General features: G+C 46.1%; 1 protein-coding gene across 10 annotated transcripts in view; it reads left to right on the plus strand.

Annotated features, from left to right (window-relative positions):
• Positions 1-1,297: 1,297 nt before the first annotated feature.
• Mink1 (misshapen like kinase 1) overlaps positions 1,298-21,573 on the plus strand; it is a 52,636-nt gene continuing 32,360 nt past the window's right edge. For 8 of the 10 annotated variants that reach the window (XM_048367124.1, XM_048367115.1, XM_048367116.1 and 5 more), the window contains exon 1: positions 1,299-1,572. In XM_048367124.1, the coding sequence (XP_048223081.1) occupies positions 1,516-1,572 (57 nt within the window). In that variant the 5' untranslated portion in view covers positions 1,299-1,515. Of the gene's footprint in view, positions 1,573-21,573 lie in introns of all 10 variants that reach the window. The other 2 variants (XM_048367120.1, XM_048367117.1) reach the window with 1 other exon arrangement.

Raw genomic sequence — 21,573 nt, forward strand, 5'->3', positions numbered from 1 at the left:
GGGGAAGCAGGTAGGTAGTGAGTAGGAGTGGCTCATTAGGTATGGGTGGATCTGGGGGCTAGTGGGAGGAGCTGAGGACCTGAGGCTAGGGAAATAAATGCTAACAAACTTCATAGTGAAAAAGTTTTGCCAGGCACCCATGGCTCATGGTAGTCCTAGCTACTTAGGAGGCTGTCAGAGGATCACAATTTGAAGCCAGTACAGGCAGAAAATTCTGGGAGACTCATATCTCCAATAAACTACCCAGAAAAAGCTGGAAGTGGCACTGTGGCTCAAGGCTCAGGGACAGTGACCAGGCCCTGAGTTCAAGACCCAGGACTGGGAAAAAAATAGTGAAAGAAAAGCCCAGAGAAGTAAATCCACTGGCTCAAAGTCAGTCACTGGTCTAACACGGTTCTCTTGTTTTTTCCGAAGCATTACCAGGCCTCTAGTGAGGCTAATGGCTTGGGGCGCTATGCCAAAAAAGGGCCAGGTTTAAAGTGACTCTTGCAAGATAGGAAGGTACTGGATACAGTTTCTTTCCCTTCCACTTAGGATTCCATCAATTGTTCCTTTGTGCAACACACTTTGCTGAGAGAGGTGCAGAGATAAAGTTCTGCAGTAGGATCACTTACTCTGAGATAGGAGATCCCCTCCCCGGCCCTCTCTCCTCCAGCCAGAGAAGGAGGTAGAGGACACTCCGGAGGCCGCCAGGCTACCCTCTGTCTCCGCGCCCACGTGGTTTCTCCAGCCGCGGTCTCCTCCAGAAGCCCCTCCCTCCGCCGCTCCGCTGTTGCCATGGCAACAGAGTGGGTGGACAGCCAGTCCTCTCCAGAGGCTACCAGCCCTCGCGTGGGGAGTTACCATAACAACCCCCCTAGTAATATAGGGGGTTGAGTCCCACCTCCCTTCCCCCGCAAATGGAGAGGTGGGTGGTTTGACTGGCAGCTGGGCACACGAAAGAGGAATGAACGGGAAAGAAAGGCGTCAAAAGAGGCCGACAGAGAAAATAAGGAAGAGAAAGGCGTGGGGGAGAAAAAAATCCAAAACAGGAGAAGAGAAGGAAAAGCGTGTGCGCACGCGTAAACGCCGGTGGGCGCGCTCCGCAGCCGCCTCGGCCGCCGCCCACTGCCTTCACGCCGGGCTCACACGGTTGCTCAGTCCCCGCGTGCGCCTTGCGCCCGCTCTCCTGCGCATGCGCGCAGGTGTGGGCGCCTAGGGGACGCGGCGGGGGGGGGGGGGAGGGAAGGCCTGCGCGCTCGCGTCACGTTCCCTCTCCCTCTTCCTCGTCCCAGGGCTCGGCCGCTCTGCGCCTGCGCAGAAGCTCACGGCTCGGGTTGCAGGCTCCTGGGCGCGCACGCTCCCCTCAGCCGGTGGGTCGGTCCTCCCGCCGGCCCTGCCCGCCCCGTTCCACGGGGGAGGCGCGGTGGAGCCCGCCCCCAGGGTCCCCCGATGGGGTTGAAGCGGCGTCGACGGCAGCGGAATACCCAAGCCGGAGCGTGAGCGGCCTCGGGGTCCGGTTTCCCCTCTGAGGCCATGGGTGACCCAGCCCCAGCCCGCAGCCTGGACGACATCGACCTGTCCGCCCTGCGGGTGAGCGTCCCCCTCTCCCGTCCGCCCCCACCCGCACTCCTCCGCCTCGCTCCGGGTTCCAGGCCTCACTGCAGGGGTGGGGGAAGAGGCGGCCACACGCGTCCCGGGCGGCCCCTTGGCCAGCCCCGGGCCCCGTGGCGCTCCTCGCCCCTTCGCCGGTTTCCCCCTGCCCCGGGGCCTGGGCCTCCGCTCCTGGCCCTCGCTGCAGGTTCTTGGAGCTAGTTCGGTCCCCACCCTGTGGGTGCCCCGCTTCCACACTTCCCTGACCACTTCTCTTCGTCCTGGGGTTCGGGACTCCCTTCTCCAGAGTATTTGATGGTCACCTCTGGTTTGCCTAGACGTAGGTCCCCAGTCCCACGGAGGGACTTTATTGTAGCCTCTCACCTATCCATTCTCTTGCTACCTACTTTCTCCTTCCCCCACCTCCTCTCTCCTGGCTCCTCAAATTTGACTTTGCAATGCCTTGACAGCCTCCCCCTCACTCTTTCTCTTCCTCGCCTACCCCTGAATTGCAACTCTCTCCTGGTCGGCATTTCAGCCTCCCACCCCACCCGACGTCCACGGTCTCCCTCAGTCCCACGTTCTCTTTCTGTATCCATCCGTTCTCTGGCATCTCAAGGGCTGCAGCCCAGATCCAGGCATTTCCGGCCTGTCGGGGTCCCTGCAGATTACATTGCCAACTCTGCAGCCTTGGGGTGGGGGTGGGGGGGCGGATTGGCAAATGCACTGGTTCCCTGGGCCGGGAAGAGGATGTTTACATACATGTACACACACAAAACACATGCTGCGTGTTTTGGACAAAGTGGGGGTGGAGGCCATGATGATCTCGGGGGGGAGGTGCTCATTAGGAAAGGGGTTAAGAGGAAACCACCGCAGCAATACCCCATTTCTTGTCCACGTGGTCTGCTTTGGCTTAAGGACAACATAGTGATTTCAAGGTGAACGTTCCAGACTGTTCCCCAGGTGGTGTTTTGATCCTGTGCCCTTCTAGGTTTATCAGCAGGCCAAGGTGCGTGTGTGTGTGTGAGAGAGAGACACACAGAGTGAGAGAGCAGTTTTTCTCAGGAGGCCCCTTGTGCGCACACATTGTCTTCTGGTTTTTGAGTTGGGGTATGTGGGGATGCCGGGTGAGAGGAGCTGGTCACCCACACACAAGTGGCCCTGATAGGACTGGAGGGAAAAAGAAACTAAAGAGAGCAGAGTCATGTTGTTAATTGGATTTCTCTAGGTGACACACTTTTTCTTGCCATTCAGGTCATAATTTGTTTGGTGCAGTATTGGGCTATGAGACCTGACTTGCTGGAGATTAATAAGTTGCTGGGGAGGGAGACTGAGCAGTGAAAACCTCTCTTTCTCTCTTTCTCTCTATGTTTTGATAGGGAGAAGGTCTGAAGGATTGAGAGGTCAGCCTAGTCAGGGTTTAAACTGGGGTGCTCGCCTCAGTTAGGGTGTAAGCTGGAAGTCCCAGTTATTAGCAAAAGTCTCTTAATGTGCACTCTAGGATGTGCCTTCACCTTCCTATCCCACTTTGATTGTTGATTAACTCTGCCACCAGTTCTTTGGTTTTGGTGATTGAAATATAATTACAAAATGGGTGGGTCCAAACCATGACCTTTGCTTTTGGAGCCTTGTGGGACTCTGCTTGCTTTTCTTTTCACCTTTTCTGGTAGCATGGCCTGGACCCCAACTTGAGATTTCCAACAATTCTACAAATACCCTTTGACCTTGGAATTGATATTTCCCTCTGGACTTCCTGTTTAAAGAACTATTAACCTCCTTCCTCAATTATCTCCTGCCTTATGTTCTTCTTTTTCTTTGAGAGAGCCAGGTAACCTGTTCCCTGTGCTTCTGTCTGTCTTGCTTAGGCTCCTGATGAAAACAATCACATCCTCCTCTACCACCATTCCAGGGCTTGAGAGCAAGCTGTGCTTTCTTTCTAATGGAGCTGGAGAGGGCTGCTTTCTCCCTGCTGCTGATCCTTTCAGTGCCATCCCCTCCACATCACCTTTGAGAATTGCTGTGACTGGATTAGAACTCAATCAGTCATCCCTGGTTTATTTAGCTCCTGACTGCTTTGCAGACAAAAGTGGTAACCTGAAGAACTTGCAGCTTAAGTATGTCTCCCTTTTCTGCATCATTTTGTGTTGGGGACTGGGGTAGAAGGTGGGACAGGAACATATTCAGCATTTAAGTAGCTGGTCTTAGAGAGCCCAAGTTGTGTCTCTCCTCTTGTTTCAAGATAGAGCTTGCTTTTCAGCTGGTGATGAGATTAGTAGTACGCTATTAGCCACTGGGGAAGCCAGATGGACTTGACACTTTGTGACCACAGCTACACTTGAACTCCTTGAGGTCTGTGCCTCTACCAACATGGTAGTGTGGATTCTTGAGTTCCTAAACCCTCACTGCTTTGCCTCTTCTGCAGCTAGTCCTTGGTTCTCCTTTGCCCTTCCTCCCCTTACAGCACTAACCTCTTTATCTGCATTCCATTTTCTCACCTATATGGTGTATGTGGTAGCCTTTGTGGTAGCCTTCATTATTGCATCAGTTAGAGAAGCCTTCCAGGACAATTCTACCACCTCCCCCTGCTTTTATTTCTTCATTTAGTGGTACTGAGGATGGAATCTAGGGTTTCATGATTGCTAGGAAAGTGCTCCACCACCTTATTTTTTCAGTGGTAGGTTTATCATGCACAAAGCCCAGGTGGGGTTCAAGCCCCAGCACCACAAAAGTAAATATAAGTGAAAGCTTGAGTTTTGACTGTTTTGTTCATTTTTGTGTCCTTAGTGCCTCAAACAACATTTTGCTCATAGGGGGTCTCAAATATTTGTTGAGTAGCAACACTTGTTATAATAATTGAACATTACACTTGTTATAACAAAAACTCCTAAGAGTTTTTCCATACACACACACACAATACACACATGATTAAAAATATGTCTTTTTGGAGATACTTTTGGAATCAGACCTTGTCTTGCTTAGACATGAGCTTCCCTCTGAGTGATGACTCTTGAACTAGAGTTAGGATCATCCAAGAGAAAATTAGAGCCTCTTGTTTTAAACCTTCTTTCTCTGCGTCCAAGCTTGGTTATATTCTAGAAGAATCTTCTGACTTGGAACTCTGGGCTTCTCACAGTGGGTAAAATATGAGTGGAAGTGGGCAGGAAAAGGAGTTGACAGATCTCAGGCTGCCCTCTTTCCTTTCTCATCGCCTCTTTTTGGTTGACCCACTTCATAAATCAAACAGCTTCTCTTACTGCCTGCCCAGCCAGCTAGAAGTTTTAGACTGCAGAGAAGCTGGTCTGTGTTGCTGTATTGAAATGATGTCATGGAGGACATTTAAGAAGGTCTTCTTACTAGGTGGTAGTTGCTGACAGAGATGTTCTTTTTCAGGCAATTGTGCGGTGTTGTGTCTGTTCTTTGGAGACATCCCTTCCCCTTCCTTTCTCTTCAAGTAACTGTGGAGCCTGGACCAGTGGGAAAGCTGGCAGCTCAGGGCATGTGTTTCTAGGCTGCTGAGCAGTGCAGGACTGCTGCTGTGTTCTGATATGCGAGCTGTCCAAATGTTGACAACAGATGCCACAGATAGGGGACTGGGAAGGGCATTTAGTAACTTTTTTTCCCTAGAAAACTGCACATGTGGGTAGGTCTTTCCAAAGGTGCTGGTGACATTTGGAGTGAAATGCTGCTTTAGCAAAATGATGGAAGATACCATAGAATGTTGCTAAAAGTAAGTGTTCAGTCATTTCCTAGACAAGGGAGGGTTACAACACAACATTTCATGTGGTAGGATAGGACAGATTACTATTGCTGCTAGCAATACATTGAGGGGAATTTTTGTGGAAAAATGAGTTTTTGACAGTTAAAAGAATAGGAAGGTCAGCAAGGCAGTCACCCAGTTTATCCCTTCACTCTTACCCCTAAGAGCTCCATTGACATGATGCTATATGGGAACTTAATGTCAGATCTGGCTCCTATTGCTTTGAAGTATTAACTATGTGCCTAAAATGCACAGTTTGGGTTATGTAGAGCATTCCTGTCACTTAAGGGACCAAAGGGCAAGAAGTATTTAGCTGCTCTTGATAAGCTTGTGTTCTGGTGTAGCTCTATAAATAAGAAATGCAGTGGCCTCTCAACCCAATAGGATACTATAGTGGCAGCCTGGAAAGCATCTCCAGAAACCATCTTGAGTGTTTCTCCCTGGCACCTTTCTGTCTTCAAAGTTGCATCTGAGAAAGGTCTCAGTACTCTTCTGCCTGCATCGGTTAGATACAGAACTACATTCTAGATCCCATGGGAAAGCTGATACTATACTCACTATTACACTAAACTGCCTAACTAAAGTTCTGTAACATCCACCTAAGAAATGCCTTAGTAGGCTCAGGCTTGTTTTCTCTACCTCCCCTCCCCCCTTCTGTCTCTCTGTCTCTTTTGTTCTCTCTCAGATTTGTTGGTTTTGTTTTGTTATTGAGAGAGAATCTGTGTTGCCCAGGCTGGTCTTAGACTACTTCTTGGACTCAAGGGGACCTTCTCCTTCAGCTTCCAAAGTAAATAAGATTAGGTTTGGCACTGATGGGTCACACCTGTAATCCTAGCTACTCGGGAGGCTGAGATCTGAGGATCAAAGGCTTTCCTTTGCTCAACTTTTTTTTTTTGGCCAGTCCTGGGCCTTGGACTCAGGGCCTGAGCACTGTCCCTGGCTTCTTTTTGTTCAAGGCTAGCATTCTGCCACTTGAGCCACAGCGCCACTTCTGGATATGTGGTGCTGGGGAATTGAACCCAGGACCTCATGCATACGAGGCAAGCACTCTTGCCATTAGGCCATATCCCCAGCCCCTCAACTTACTTTTTTTTTTTTTTTAAGTTGGTCTTGGGGCTTGAAATAGGACCTGGGCCAGTATCCCTGAGCTCTTCTGCACTAAGCTAGCACTCTACCACATTGAGTCACAGCTATACTTCAGGTTTTCTGGTTACTAATTGAAGAGTCTCACTGGAACTTTCTTGTCCAGGCTAGCTTTGTGCCTTGATCCTCAGATCTCACCCTCTGAGTAGTTAGGATTACAGGTGGGAGCCACTGGCACCCAGTTCCTTTCACTTTTTCATACCAGTCAACCAGTTCTTAACTTGAATCTGGGATTCTGCATGTACAGGAAGCTAGTCTAGAGAATTGAGAAAGTACATTAGACTCCATTTTTACCAATAGGGAATAGTGGAGGGAGGAGTAAAGAAAGGGATGAAACTACAGTGACCCCAAAGGAGCCTCTGAAGATTTTATCCAGTGGTCAGACAGCCCTGAGAGTATACCTGCTCTATGTAGGTAGGATTTTATGTTGTGGTTGAGGAACTGCCTGGGGCTAGTAACAGGACACAGTGGTGAACAAGACAGATGTTTTTCCTAGTCTAGTACTGGGAAGATTAGTGCAGCTGGCCCTCAGCTTCTGTGTGTCTACTTCAGTGGGTTTAACCAAACTCAGATAAAAAATACTGGGGAAGCTAGGCATGGTATCACATGCTTGTAATCCCAGCACTGGGGAAGATGAAGCAGGAAAACTAAGTTCCAGACTGGCCTGGGCTACATAGTGAGACCTTGTCTCAAAAAATCCAAATAATAGGGAAAAGCTGGGTGTGGTAGTACACACCTGTCATTCCAGCTACAAGGGAAGCATACAATAAGCAGCTTGCTGTGAGGGTGCATGCCTGGGCAGGAAATGAGACACAAGTCAGTGACGGGGAACCCCAGTGGTGGAGCCACGGGACAGTTATAAAGTAACATCATTCACGAGCCATGCAGAATTGTGAATACAGGCAGAAGTATATGTGGCTATCCTGTCATGTACCAAGTAGTTTCCAGGGCCTTATAGTACCCAAAGCTTAGACATTTCCCATCCCTGTAACATTAACAACCAGTGCTAAAACAGGAGGCTCCATGGTAGAGTGCCTGCTTAGCAAGTGCAAGGCCCCGATACCTTCCACAACCCCCCAAAAAACAAATGAGTGTGTGTGTATACACATACATATATCTATATTCAGGGAAATTTTTCTTCTGTATTTAATATGTATACTTTTTTCTTGTTATCATACCCTAAACAATACAATATAAAACTTTATATTGTATTAGGTATTGAAAGTAGTATAGGGATGATTTAAATCACCTAGAGAGCCCAGTGCTGGTGGCTCACATCTGTAATCCTAGTTAAGACTGGAGGATTGTGGTTCAAAGCCAGCCTGTGCAGAAAAGTCTGTAAAACTCCCATCTCCAAAAGAACCAGCAAAATGTAGGGCTGGGCACATGGCTCAAGTGGGAGAATGGAAGCCACAAGCAAGAAAGGTGAACGAAAATATGAGGCCCAGAGTTCAAACCACAGTACCAACGCATACATACACACAATGTATGCAGGAGGATGTGTGTAGGGCCAGTGTAGATAGTGTACTAGTTAATAGACTTGAGCATCATAGATTTATTTTATTTTTTATTTTTTGGCTAGTCCTAGGGCGTGGACCCAGGGCCTGAACACTGTCCCTGGCTTTTTGCTCAAGGATAGCACTCTACACTGAGTCACAGTGTCAGTTCCAGCCTTTTCTGGTTATGTGGTACTGAGGAATCGAACCCAAGGCTTCATGTATGCTAGGTGAGTACTCTTACCACTAAGCCACATTCCCAGCCCATAGATTTTTATATCCTCAGAATACCCTGGAATCAGTCTCTTCACAGATAGCTATGGATATGTAAAATTGCAAGCCATGGTAAGGTCTTTAACAGAAGACTTTAGCATGCCATGAGCAGATATTAGGGGTAGGTTGGAGGTGGCTAGATTTGGGAGACCCTGGAATGAGGCCATTCTTAGTTTGTGTAGCATTTGGTCAACAGTCAGAGACTACGGAATTAACTTGGGTTCAAAAGGATATTATGAACTTTCCCTATGGGAACTGAAAAAATTGTTTTGAAAGGTAAGGTCATGTATAGGGAAAAGGCATATGGCTTGTAGCTCTCATGTATGTTTATTAGGGAGAGGGTCTCTGAGTACTAGATCTGTGGTCTCACTATGGCTCTGGGATGGGGCAAGATGTTGGTGGGTAAGTGTATTTCTTTCAAGCTGGTATATGAGGGAGAAATGTATTCATTAGATGTTATTAGGCCAAGTGGTAGCTGGCCAAGTGGTGGCCAGAGTTTGATAGGTAAGTCACCCAGAAGAAGAACAAGTAGGCCCAGGTTTGGGCTTAATGTGGTCTGTGAAGGATGGGATTCTTCTTAATGTTAGATAGAAATGATATAAATAGATGAGACTCTCAATTTACATTGTGTACAAGTAAAGGATGAGTGGGGTGTGTAGGGGGAGTGTTAGTGATTTGGCATGTTTGAAGTGAAATAGGGCTGGGAAAGCTCAACTCTTAGGCAGAATGGAGGAGCCAGACTCAGGCGCAGCTTGAATGTCAAGTGAATGGTGGTGTAGAAGATGGTGGGCTGGGCTGTGAGAAATAATAATGGCAGGACCCAGGGAGGAGCCTGAGGAGCTGTAGGGAGATGACTGGAAGGATTGTTTGCCTAAGAAAAATAGTGATGGTTGGGGAGGGAGGCCAGGTGCCTCTTCTACAGAGGAGGTAGTGAAAGCCTGGCATACTTGTGTCCCACAGGAGACTGTTAGAGCCAAAGGCTCTGCAGTGGGGCATTTCTGTAGTCATGTGTGGGTACCCAACCACTCAGTGTCTATGACTTAGTATATATGGCAGTGAATGTTTTTGGTTCCTTCTTGGGTACTTCCACCCTGCCTTTGGGATGAAAGGTCTCCTTAAAGCAGGGCTGAGGATAGCTGGTCTTCTGAGAGAGAATGGAAATTTTCTCACTCTCTTCTACTAGGGGTTATGCTGAATTAATTATTCCTGGGACCACATAACAAGAGAGGTTTTCCATGAACAGTAGTCCTTGCAGAGATGGACAGCATTAGAAGGGCTTAGTGAAGGCGATTATAACACCACAAGAGCCACCTCAACTTCATGTTGTTTTTTTTCCCCTCACAGAACCTCCACTGACAATGATAGCCTTTAATGAATTACCTATGTACTTCTTTTTTGGAGTGGGTGTGGGGCAGTCCTGGGGCTTGAACTCAGGGCCTGGGCACTATCCCTGAGCAGCTTTTGCTCATGGCTAGTACTCACCTCTTCAGTCACAGTGCCACTTCCGGCTTTTTCTGTTTATGTGGTACTGAAGAGTCGACCTCAGGGCTTCATGCATGATACTAGACAAGTATTCTACCACTAAGCCACATTCCCAGCCCATTTCTTCACAGGCTTTCTGATTTAATTTGATTACATATTGCATTATATTGAATAATGTCTTCAGGTTTTGGACCGTGATCTATATTTCCTATTGATCCTTCAATATGCCTTTAAAATGTTAAGTCCGTAGTGAGGGTTTACTTATTTGGTTAGAGTAGGGATGTAAGTATTCCTATGATTTGTCTTTTCCTACTAAATTCAAACTACAGGCTATAAAAGGTGCCTACTATGTGCTAGGCCCCAGGAGACATCAGAACAAACACATACTCAGTGTTTCCCAGTTGGGGTGGTACTGACATCCAGGAGGTATTTGGAAATGTTGAAGAGGGAGGATGTCTACCATCCTGCAGTCTCAGGGACTATGTGTGCATTGAATAATTGTTTCTCCACGGAGATTGCCTCTAGAGCCCTGGTGAACTTGCTGTGGGTGGACCTGGAGAGACCAGCGAACAACCGGATAGGATTCTGTGGCATCAGAAGGAGTACCTATGTCCCTTTGTTTACTTCTTCCTGGGTGGGAAGAGGAAGTTAGGCTCTAAATTACACTTAGACATGGCATGTATCTCTTTGACTTAACAGCTTTTGTCTGCCAGCACACCTCTGAAGGTAAAATGGGTAGGCTCCAAGCCAAGCCAGACTGTAAGGAAGACTGCTTTCATGTTCTCTCCTTGTCACCCACCCACACTTTCTTTCAAGGCACATTTGTAAGAAAGTGGCTAAAGCAGGCAGTACTTGGGCTTTAATTCTTAGTGGCTGAGGAAAGAGTCTTCAGGAAGTCATTTGGACAGCCTAAGCAGCATGACACAGAGGTAGGTGGTGCATGCAATGTTGAGAGAGGGTATTGTCAGCACATTTGTCTTTTCTCTTGTGTCCTTGCAACATCTGGTTGTCCCCTTAAAGACCGATGTAAAGTGTCATCTCTGGAGATGCTGAGGGTAAAGGTGCCTTGCCTTAGTATAACCTTTGGTGGCAGGGTCGCTGAAGCTATGTTTCCACCTAATTGTAGATCTGAATTAGGAGAGCAGAACTTGATAGGTGCCTAGCATTGTTTAGCTGAGGTTTAGCGAAGTCCCTCTATCCCTAACAAGCTGTTCGTCACCATGGAAATGACCACAGATCCACATGACAAAGCAGGGTATGACCCGCAGCACAGAGTGGAGTGTGTGGTCGCTGTACCCTGTGTCCTCTCTAGTAAGCCCTTCTTTTTTTTTTTTGTCTGTCTTCAGTTCAGAACAAAGATTGCTTTGATACTAGTCATTTATATTTTAATGTGGGTTCTTTGGAGTTTGGGGGCTGGCATAAGAACAAGGAGCAACTTGCTATGCAGTAGGCTCTTTCCTTATGTAATCTCATTATTCCTCACAATAACCCTTTGAGGCAGATGATTATCCACACTTTCATCGTGAAACACCAAGGCTTAGACAAGTTACTTGGAAATTAGGTAACTTATCTTCCTGGAAGCCAGCAAGTGGCAGGCCCCAGAATCAGCCTCAGGAATGATTTCTCCCAGAGCCTAGGTTTCTCCAGCCTCATGCTCCCAGATGGCATGGAGGGAGCTTGTGTGGCAGGAGGGCAGAGTGTAGCTAGCGTGCAAAACTGCAACCAGCACTGTTTTTTGCTTGCTTTAATTGCAGTGTATAATATTTCTGTAATCCGTGGCAAACAAGCTTTTTGTAGGCTTGCTGGGGCTTAACACCATCCATGTTTCTTGGTAAAGAACCTGGAGACTAGCATTTGGCCTATTTCATGGATTAGAGACAGCTTGTCTGAGAAATAGTTTTATCTTCCAGGAACTTGTGGTTCAGATCTGTGTGTTAAAGGAGAGACCTTATTTATGTGCTTGAGACTTTCTTGTGGGTAGGAGGGAACTGCAGGTGGATTAGTGGACCCATTTTGGGAATACAAAACTACTTAGGATCTCTACTCCAAACTGATTGCAATTTCTGGATGTTGAGTTGCTGAGTAGAATGCTCCAGTGACAGGAGAGAAGGACATAAAAGAGTTCAGAAGATTTATTCTGAAAGAGTGTTAAATAATTCAAAAGAGGGCCTGTGCTTTGGAGAGAAGAGAAAAAAGGCTATCTTATTACCTCCTGTCTTAAAAAAGAAACAACAAACCACCAAACCTTTCTTATTATAAATTTTCATTAGACTTTACTTTTTTTTTGGTGGATCATGGGGCTTGAACTTCAGGGCCTGGGCACAGTCCCTGAGCTCTTCAGCTCAAGGATAGTGCTCTGCCACTTTGAGCCATAGCTCCACTTTTGGTTTTTTTATGGTTAACTGGAGATAAGAATCTCACAGGGACTTTTCTGCCCCGGCTGGCTTTGAACTGTGATCTTCAAATTTGAGTAGCTAGGATTATAGGCATGAGCCACCAGCATCCAGCTGTTTTAATTACTTTTAAATGTACAGCTCAGTGGCATGAAATATAGTCACAATATGCTACCAGCACCACCATCTAACTCCAGAACATTTTCATCTTCTTCAACTGAATCTCTACTCCTCTCCTATTCCCCAAGTCCAGGCAGCCACTATTCCTTATCTGTATGTGTGTGTTGGGGGGGGGGGGGTTGAGCAGGAGTTAGACACAGCAGATACTCAGTATTTGTCAAGACAGGTGAAAGGAGAACTATCTCATGAGTCTGTGTGGCCATCAGCCCAGAACACTGTCTTCCTACTGGCTCTAATAGAAGGTGACAACCTTTGAAAGAAGCTTCAACTGAAATGATTGCAAGGGATCACAAGAAGATAGAACAATGGAAAGAAGCAAAGGTTTCTCTTCTATATTCAGAGTTCCCCTCTTTAGCTTTTCTGTGTCATTGTTGTTCTATGTTATCTTGCTTGTTCTCACCCTCTTCATCTTATCCTAGGGCTCTGGAAGCTGGAATGAAGGTCATTTAGAGAATGAAGATGATAAGATTTAACTACCTTTCTGCATTTATTATGTGAAAGGTTCTGTGTAGGTGTTCAAGGGACAGTTTGGAGCCAGGTTAGACATCCTTCTATAATGTTTCCTCGCACGGACAGACCCAAAGGAAGACATAGACATGAGTTGGAGGTCTTAGAACAGAGATGATCAATTTGATGACCTGCCTAGCTTCCTAACTTGCCCTTGTCCACACCATTTATGGTTTCTTCTTGACCTTCAGCTAGGCAGTGGGAAAAAGTAGAAAGAGACAGGCTTGGTATTCAAATGAGCCAGGAATAGTGGGAGAGGAGAACAGGAAAGATTATTATCTTAAAGAGATCTGTTTAGGATAAGTCAAAATCCAGGTAATGGGAACAGGAGGGAGAGAGTGAGGAAAGGGGTGACATTGTCTAAAAAGAAATGCACTCATTACCTGACTTAGGTAACTGTAACCCCTCTGTACATCACCTCTATAATAATATTTTTTTAAGAGAAAAAATCTGGGCAATAGAGATCTCTGGGTGGTGAGTTGGGATGATATTGTAAGGGTGTACTGACTGGGGCTGTCCTGGATTGCCAAGTAAAAGCCTACAGCATGAATCTTCTGTATTTCCTCAAAACAGTGTTGAATCTCAAGGAAAAGCTAGTAAGCTCATGAGGCCTTTTTCTCTGTCTGCTGTAGAGGACCTTAGGGAAGGCTGCATGCACATCACTTTCAGTGGCTGCCCAATACTCAGCACAGGTCCTCCCTCTGCACAGCCTGCTTGTTTTCTTAGATTGAGAGACTGAGCCTCACAGTTTGAACGAAGGAATGTTTCAATTGCTGCCTCCTAGAACTCTTATCTTCCTGAGGGGTTATCCTGTGGTCTGGTATTATGCATGCCTAGATGTTATCACCACCCCAAGAAGTAAAAAGTAATTTAAGTGCTTGTACCTAAAGTAGGGCATTTCCTATCCATCTTACATTTCAAAAGGTGCCAGCAGCGAGTAGGCAAGGGTTCCAGAGCTGACTTGACTGGAAGACTGATGTGCGGGCTTGGTTACTCTGCTGGGTGGCTCAGTTCCCACCAGAGATGAAATGTGACGAGGTTGTATAGTCATGTGACAATCATCCTGGAGTACTAGGTGCAGTCTGCAGATTAGGTATATTTCATAATTTAACAAGAATTGCCCTGCTATTACTCAGATTTCCTGCCATGGCATGGTGACTTGCTTGAATAAAATTGGTGTCTCTAGCAAGCTCTGGATTGGAGACCTGTTGGCATGTAGGCCTCTTCAGCTGGGACAACTGCCTTTGACAATGTGATCTGATCCATGGAGGGAGCATGGTATTAGGAGCCTGGAGACCTGGTTCCATTTCTAGTTTTAAGTCTCCCTGGGACTTAGTTTTCTCACCTGAACAACTGAGGCTTTCAGAGGCTTAATCATAATCACCTGGGTAGTCTTAAAAACCCATATATACCCAAGCCCTACCCGGGAGGTGATTCAGTTCACTAGGGCAGGGCTCTGGTTTGTGTGCTTTTCCTGTGAGCAGAGGCTGATTTCTTGCAGAGAACTGGCAGGATCATGTGATTGCTAAGGGCTCTCTAGACCCCAGGGGGCCTTTTTCTTTCCTACCTAGAGATTTTCAAGTGCCTACATTGTGGTTGTGTCATGCTGTTCGTTTTCAATACTAAGACAGTAGATCAAATACGGGATTTTTTTTTTTACATTCTCTAGAAGGAAAAATGCTTGCATGAAGTGGTGTTGATGTATTAAGCTGGGCAAAAAGGGGTTGAGAGACATGATATTCAGGTAGAGGATGGTCTAGGGTCTCAGAGCTGCTCTAAAAGAGACATAGTTCCCATTACATGAGGATCTCAGGTGGGTGTGATCTGTGGGAAGGACACAGAATAAGAAGTTAGGTGGCCTTGGGCACCTCAGAACTGTTCTTAGTCCGTCATTGTTGACAGGGAAGAGCAGTCAGAACAAGTGAGATGATTTGTGAAAGCAGGGAATTTTACTTGGAAAAACAAGTGAGATGATTTGTGAAAGCAGGGAATTTTACTTGGGCCTTAAGGATCAGGAGAAACCTAGAATAGGTGTGGCTCTTCCCACAGTGTAGGTCTGTCCCAGTTCTGCCACCTACTGTATGGTCTTTAGCAAGTGTCAACACTAGATGCCTCATTTTTGTCTTTTGTAAAATGAGGACAAGACAACCCACCTGATCAGGCTGTTCAGAGGATTAAATAATAGTGATGGGAACTGCTTTGCCTGGTAAGTGCTTATTATTGAAGAAAGTACTCAGAAATGAGTTTCTCTTGGTTTAGTTAACATTCCTTTGCTCCTGACCCAGTGTTTTATTTAAGAGAGAGAAAACCACTCAACCTATTGATTTTAGTTTTAATGGCTGAATCACAGCCCCAGGTATAGGCCTTGAGTTCTCGGCCCCTGGCTCCCTTTACCTGTCCTAGAATTTCTGTCATTTACTGAAAGCCTTCCAGCTCCTCTGGAAGAAAGAATGACTTGAAAATCACAACAGAACATGTAACTCGTGTTTGTCCTGCCTCCTGAGTCAGGAATTCCTGCAGTCCTGTGCAGTCACTCTGGCCCCATATGCTTTTTGGGAAAGCTCTGGACCTACCCAGAGGAAGCATTCAACCTGCAAGGGAATGCTTATGCCTCACCCTTAGGGAAATTCTGGTCAAGATACACTTGGGATCTGAGAGGGGAGACATCTACACAAGTCTGTATGAATGTTACCATAGGCACTGACTCAGGGCTGGGTGAGGATGTGTAGTTTCTTCCACTGCCTGGAGACTTACACTTCTTTTTTGCCTTAAAACCTTTGCTTCTCCCCCTCCCCATTTGTTAAGTTTTACTTGTCCTTTTGGTCCCAGCGTATGTAGTACTTCCTTCCTGGTCTTTGCTTGGCCCTTCCCTATCATTACCTGTCTTTCATCTTTGTGGCAGTGCTCAGTACTTTTTCTTCAGTTTCTCACTGTTGCATGCTGTTTAATTTATTATTATTATTTTTTGGCCAGTCCTGGGCCTTGCACTCAGGGCCTGAGCACTGTCCCTGGCTTCTTTTTGCCCAAAGCTAGCACTCTACCACTTGAGCCACAGTGCCACTTCTGGCCATTTTCTATATATTTGGTGCTGGGGAATCGAACCCAGGGCTTCATGTATACAAGGCAAGCACTCTTGCCACTAGGCCATATTCCCAGCCCCTTGCATGTTGTTTAATTATGTTTTTCTTTTAAGGTGTGCTTCCAAAACTGGACTGCCAGCTCCACGAAGGAGAGGCCTATTTTTTATCGTTCATTGCCTGCCACATTTTAGTTTCTTTTCCTTTTCTTTCTTTTTTTGCCAGTCCTGGGGCTTGAACTCAAGGCCTGGGCACTGTCCCTGAGCTTCTTTTGCTCAAGGCTAGCTAGCACTCTACCACTTGAGCCACAATGCCACTTCTGGCCTTTTCTGTTTATGTGGTACTGAGGAATTGAACCCAGGGCTTCCTACATGCTAGGCAAGCACTCTACCACTAAGTCACATTCTCAGCCCACATTCTAGTTGCTTGAAGTGCCTAAATCCCAAGCATTCAACGTTTGTTAAATGAATGCATGAACTGCTTCATTAGTTCAATGAGTCAGGGAAGTTTTTTTTTTTGTTGTTGTTGTTGTTTTAATTACAAGAAAGAAGACAGGCATGGTAAAAATGAGCATGCTTGCTCTATCCTGTTAGTCAGGAAGTTCCTCCTCTCTCTTACCTATAGCCCTTCATCAGTAATTTATTTTGGGTTGGTCTTTGGTGGAGCCAGAGCATATCTGGTCTCCACCCTATGGAGTGTGGTCCTGGTCCTCCTTTGCTAGTCTGTGATTCAGACAGTCCTCATCCCCTCCCTGCCAGCCCCACCCTCCCCTTGCTCTTCCCCTGACTCAGCTTTCCTGCTTCTTGTCTTTCTTCATTATACCCTGATCTTTCACAGCCTTTTCCTTTGCTCTCATGACAATTGATTGGACTTCTGGATTAGAAGCAAAATAGAGGGAGAACAAGATAGGAAGCATGACTTGTACCCAGTTATGAAGCCCAGCATGATCACACAAGCTTCTCCAGTCTCTTTCTTTGGTTTTGTGGACACCTGACTTCCAACAGTAGGAGGCTGGCAATGAGGTATAATGATTTGTTTGCGCTACAATTGAAAACCAGCAGGGAGAAGCCTTATTATTACCCAACCCCTGATTACTAGTGTTGTCTTCTGTCTTCCTCCGTTAGCCTGGTTTCTGCCTGTTGAAATGGGCCTGGCCTCTCTCTGCCTACCCACCCGCCTGCTCCTCCTGCTTCTATACTCTGATCTCTGCCTCTCCCTGGTGTCTGCTTCCAGAGATTTGGCCTCTGTCCTTTTCTCATGTGCCTCAGAGCTACCTTTTCATCCTGTTTCCTCCTGAGCTACCACTCTACCCTAAATTCCAGGAATACCAACCATCTTAGTAAATTACCTCTTGCCCAATTTTTCTGCCCTCTGGGAATGCCCTTCTTTATAGTAACTCTGTGCAAATCTGTAGCATTTCATGGATTTCAAAGTGGTTTTATATCCATGATTTTTTATGAAATGAGATTGGGTAGATAAGGGAAAGAGGCCATAAGAGAGATTAAGTGATTTGCTCTATTGCCTAAATTATATAAAAGAATCAGAGCCAGAGCTGGAGCCCAGGCTTTGGGGGCTCTGGGTACAGTAAAAACCCTAACCATTCCTTCTCATTGCATCTCCCACAGTTCTGGCTCCCTTTTCTGCTTCACCATGAGTCATCCTCATGCATCCTCATAGCGTTTGAACTCAGGGCCTGGGCTCTGTCCTTGAGCTTTTTCTGCTCAAGGCTATTGCTCACCACTTCCAACCACAGTTGGAGATAAGAGTCTTAGGGACTTCCCTACTCAAGCTGGCTTTGAACCATGTTCCTTAGATCTCAGCCTCCTGAGTAGGTAGGCTTACAGGCATGACCCACCAGCACCCAGCCTCATATACTTGAACTTTTCTGATAGGCCATCTTCTAACAGGTGAGGCCTTTCTGCTCTTCTCACCTTGCTCAGCTTTCTTTAACTCTTACTCCCTTCAGGAAGCCTTTGTTCCATCTGTTCTGGTCCTGTTACCTTCTGTGGTCTTAGTGTTCCTAAGGTTTTGCTCACCCTTGAATAGTTCTCTCCTTTAACAAAGTCCACTTTCAGCCAGGTGCCAGTGGCTCATGCCTATAATCCTAGCTACTCAGGAGACTTAAGATCTAAGCATAGCAGTTTGAAGCCAGCCCTAGCAGGAAAGTCCATAAGACTTACCTCCATTTAACCACCAGAAAACTGGAAGTAGAGCTGTGGCTTACAGTGGTAGAATTCTAGCCTTGAGTGAAAAAGTTCAAGTACAGCACCCGCCCCTGAGTTCAAGCCCATGACCAATAAAAAAGAAAGTCCACTTTCTAGTAATACTTATTTTAACCAAGCACTTGAATTATGGGGTGCTGATTGACATCACCAAGAAAGATTCACTTTTAGTAGTTGCCCTAATGTGCTTAGGAGTCATTTTGGAAGGATGAAGGTAACCCACAATAGTGTTAGAAACCAGTGCCTTAAGGAACAAGGCAGTATTGTCTAGGTAACACCAACTTTCTTGTATCCATTCACTCAACAGACAGATATTGAGTGCATCCTGGTCCCCAAGAACTCAGTCTACCTGAGGAGACAGAGAAGCAGAATGTCATTACAAAAATGTAATTGGTGGGGCTGGGGATATAGCCTAGCGGCAAGAGTGCCTGCCTCGGATACACGAGGCCCTAGGTTCGATTCCCCAGCACCACATATACAGAAAACGGCCAGAAGCGGCGCTGTGGCTCAAGTGGCAGAGTGCTAGCCTTGAGCAGGAAGAAGCCAGGGACAGTGCTCAGGCCCTGAGTCCAAGGCCCACGACTGGCAAAAAAAAAAAAAATGTAATTGGTGTCATGAAAGGGTGCTGTGGGAGCAGGGATTGGCAAGAGCACTTCTTGGTGGTAGGATGTTTAAACTGAAGTCTGGAGGGATAGGCCTGAGATAAGAAGAGGGGAATGATGAGCTTGGACTAAAGAAATGTAGGTGCAAAGACACAGAAGGGAGAAAAGGTGTGGCACTAGAAGAACTTAAAAGAGACTTGGTAGAGTGCAGGGCTCCTGTGCTGTGCCCCCTCCCCCCTTCTTCTCCACATAAGCAAGAAACAAAAAGAGCACCATATGGCAATTGGAAAGGCTCCAGGTAAACCATAGCGGGAACAGTCAGCTCTAAGGCAGTCATGTGTGAGCCTGAGCACTTACTATTCTTTGGTCTGCAAATGGAATCGAATGGACAGAGCTGGTAGGGGACAGTGTGTGTTGTCTTCAGAAAAGTAAACAAGCTTGAATTCTGACTTTACTTTGACCAACTTTTAACTTGTCAGAGCTTTGGTTTTTCTCATCTGTGAAGTAGAATGAAAATTCCTGCCTAACTTCCCTGCCAGTCTGAAGTATAAATGAGCTAACAACTGAAAGGCCTTATAGGCTGTAAAGCATTGGGCCATTGGATGATGGCAGCTGCCATTAAATGATGAAGTAGATTACTCACCAGGGACAGGAACTGTGGAGACAACCTAAGCTTCTCTGACAGCTTTTTTTTTTTTTTTTTGCCAGTCCTGGGGCTTGAACTCAGGGCCTGAGCACTGTCCCTGGCTCTTTTCCCTCAAGGCTAGCACTCTGCCAACTTGAGCCACAGAGCCACTTCTGGATTTTTCTATATATGTGCTGCTGAGGAATTGAACCCAGGGCTTCCTGTATTGGAAGCAAGCACTCTTGCCCCTAGGCCATATTCCCAGCCCCTCTCTGACAGCTTTTGTAACGTTAAAAGCTAAGACCTTACTTACCTGAGGCGAGATATGGGAAGGAGGACAGGAAAGGTAAAGGCAAGACACCATCTTGGCTGTCTGGATGATTTGCAGGATTTTCCAGCTAGGGTCAGGCCAATGCTTGGAATGGATCCAGCAGTTCCCGACCTCGGGCTAGGGCTCGGCCTTCCTGGCCTATAGCTCCCTATTTTTCCTTACAGGACTGTAGCCAGGCGGAACCTCAGAAGCAAGCTGTTTATCTTTTAGGTTTTTCAGTTTATTTTTAAATTCCTGACTGTGGTGGTATTTATTTTTTCCTTTTCCCTTTCTCTACTTTCCCAGCTCAGCATCAGAAAGGGACCATCTGTCCCTGCCTTGCCTGTGGCCATTTTAGAACCAGCACAAGGCTGCTTGATTTCTGATTCCCTTTTCCTCCCCCCTTCCTCCTCTACTGCAATCTTCTACTTTGCACAACCCCAAAACCTCTCTCATGTAGCTTCCCTACATGTCACCTGCCACCTCCTCTGGGCCAGGCAGCCAGCCTGGGACATTCATTGTTTATTGAGTGTCCACTAAGTCTGTGGGGAGCCAAGCAGGGATGGAGGCAGCAAAATTATGTATGGAAGGTGGAAGGAAGATTCCCACCCTCCTTGCTGCAGGCAAGACCCTTTGCTCTGACTAATTTATGATGAGAATGGTATTTGTGTTCATGAATGTGTCGTGTCCTAACTTGTTTCTGTCTCTGCATGTATCTGCATACACGCCTGTGTGTGTTTCACATGTCTTCCTGGCTTAGATCCCCAGAAGAAATAAGTTATAATCACTCCTTGTTCCTAACACAGGAACCCCTCTGCTTTCTTTCCCTCTTCTTTGATCTTGGAGTCTACTTGATTTCCTCTTTCCTGTGCTGCTTTCCCATGAAAACACTTGAAAATATGGATACCCAGTGGACTAGTGCCTCAGTACACAATCAGAATAGAAGCTGACTGAGTTCCTCAGTATGATAGCAAGGACAAGCAGAGTGGAGTTGTTTTCAGACAGTAAGTTGAGTTGGGAAAATTAGCTCTTTTTTTTCTTAAAAATTTTAATATATTTTGAATATTTAAAATTGGTATGATAAAGCAGTGGATGGGAGATGGGAATATGGCCTAGTGGTAAAGTGCTTGCCTCGTATACATGAAGCCCTGGGTTCTATTCCTCAGTACCACATATATAGTAAAAGCTGGAAGTGGCACTGTGGCTCAAGTGTAGAGTGCTAGCCTTGAGCAAAACAAGAAGACAGGGACAGTGCTCAGGCCCTGAGTTCAAGCCCCGGGCTGACAAAAAACAAAAGATAAAGCAGTGGATGTTCCCAGAAGTTAATTTTACTTGTATGACAAGAGTTGATTCTTCGAAGTATTGTAACTTGGGTGATATACAGTGGGGTTACCTTTACATATGTCAGGAAATAAATACATTTCCTTTTGCATAGTATAATCCATTCCTTCTTTCTCTCCCATTCCCTCCCTCCCATCTCCACCCTTGAGTTGCATAGTTCACTTTCATCAATTTCAGTGCACTCAACTGCTGCACCTTTTCACCCTTTTCCTCTGATTCTGTACCCTCCTCCCATTCTCCCACAGATGTGCACATGAATACACCGTGTATAAGGTAAAGAATACGGAATCATCAGAAAAAGAAAAACAAATTATGAGAAAAGTCCTTTGTTTCCATATCTTCAGTTTGTTTCAGTATTATGAAAATGAATTTTTGGAAGGCTTTATGACAGTGCTATTAATGGACATGATAAATAATAGGGAATTAGGTGTGAATAGTTAAAGATGTGTGTAGGAGAAAAATATATAAGCAAGAGTGTGAGATGACAGTATGAGAAAGGGTTTGTTCTCTTCAGTATATGGTTCACTGACAAGGTGCTCTGGTGAGCCCTTCAGCATTTGCTTCCTTTCTCCTCATAGGAATATTTCACTTAT

The sequence above is a fragment of the Perognathus longimembris genome, chromosome 17 (assembly GCF_023159225.1).
Source record: "Perognathus longimembris pacificus isolate PPM17 chromosome 17, ASM2315922v1, whole genome shotgun sequence".
Taxonomy (NCBI): Eukaryota; Metazoa; Chordata; class Mammalia; order Rodentia; family Heteromyidae; genus Perognathus; species Perognathus longimembris.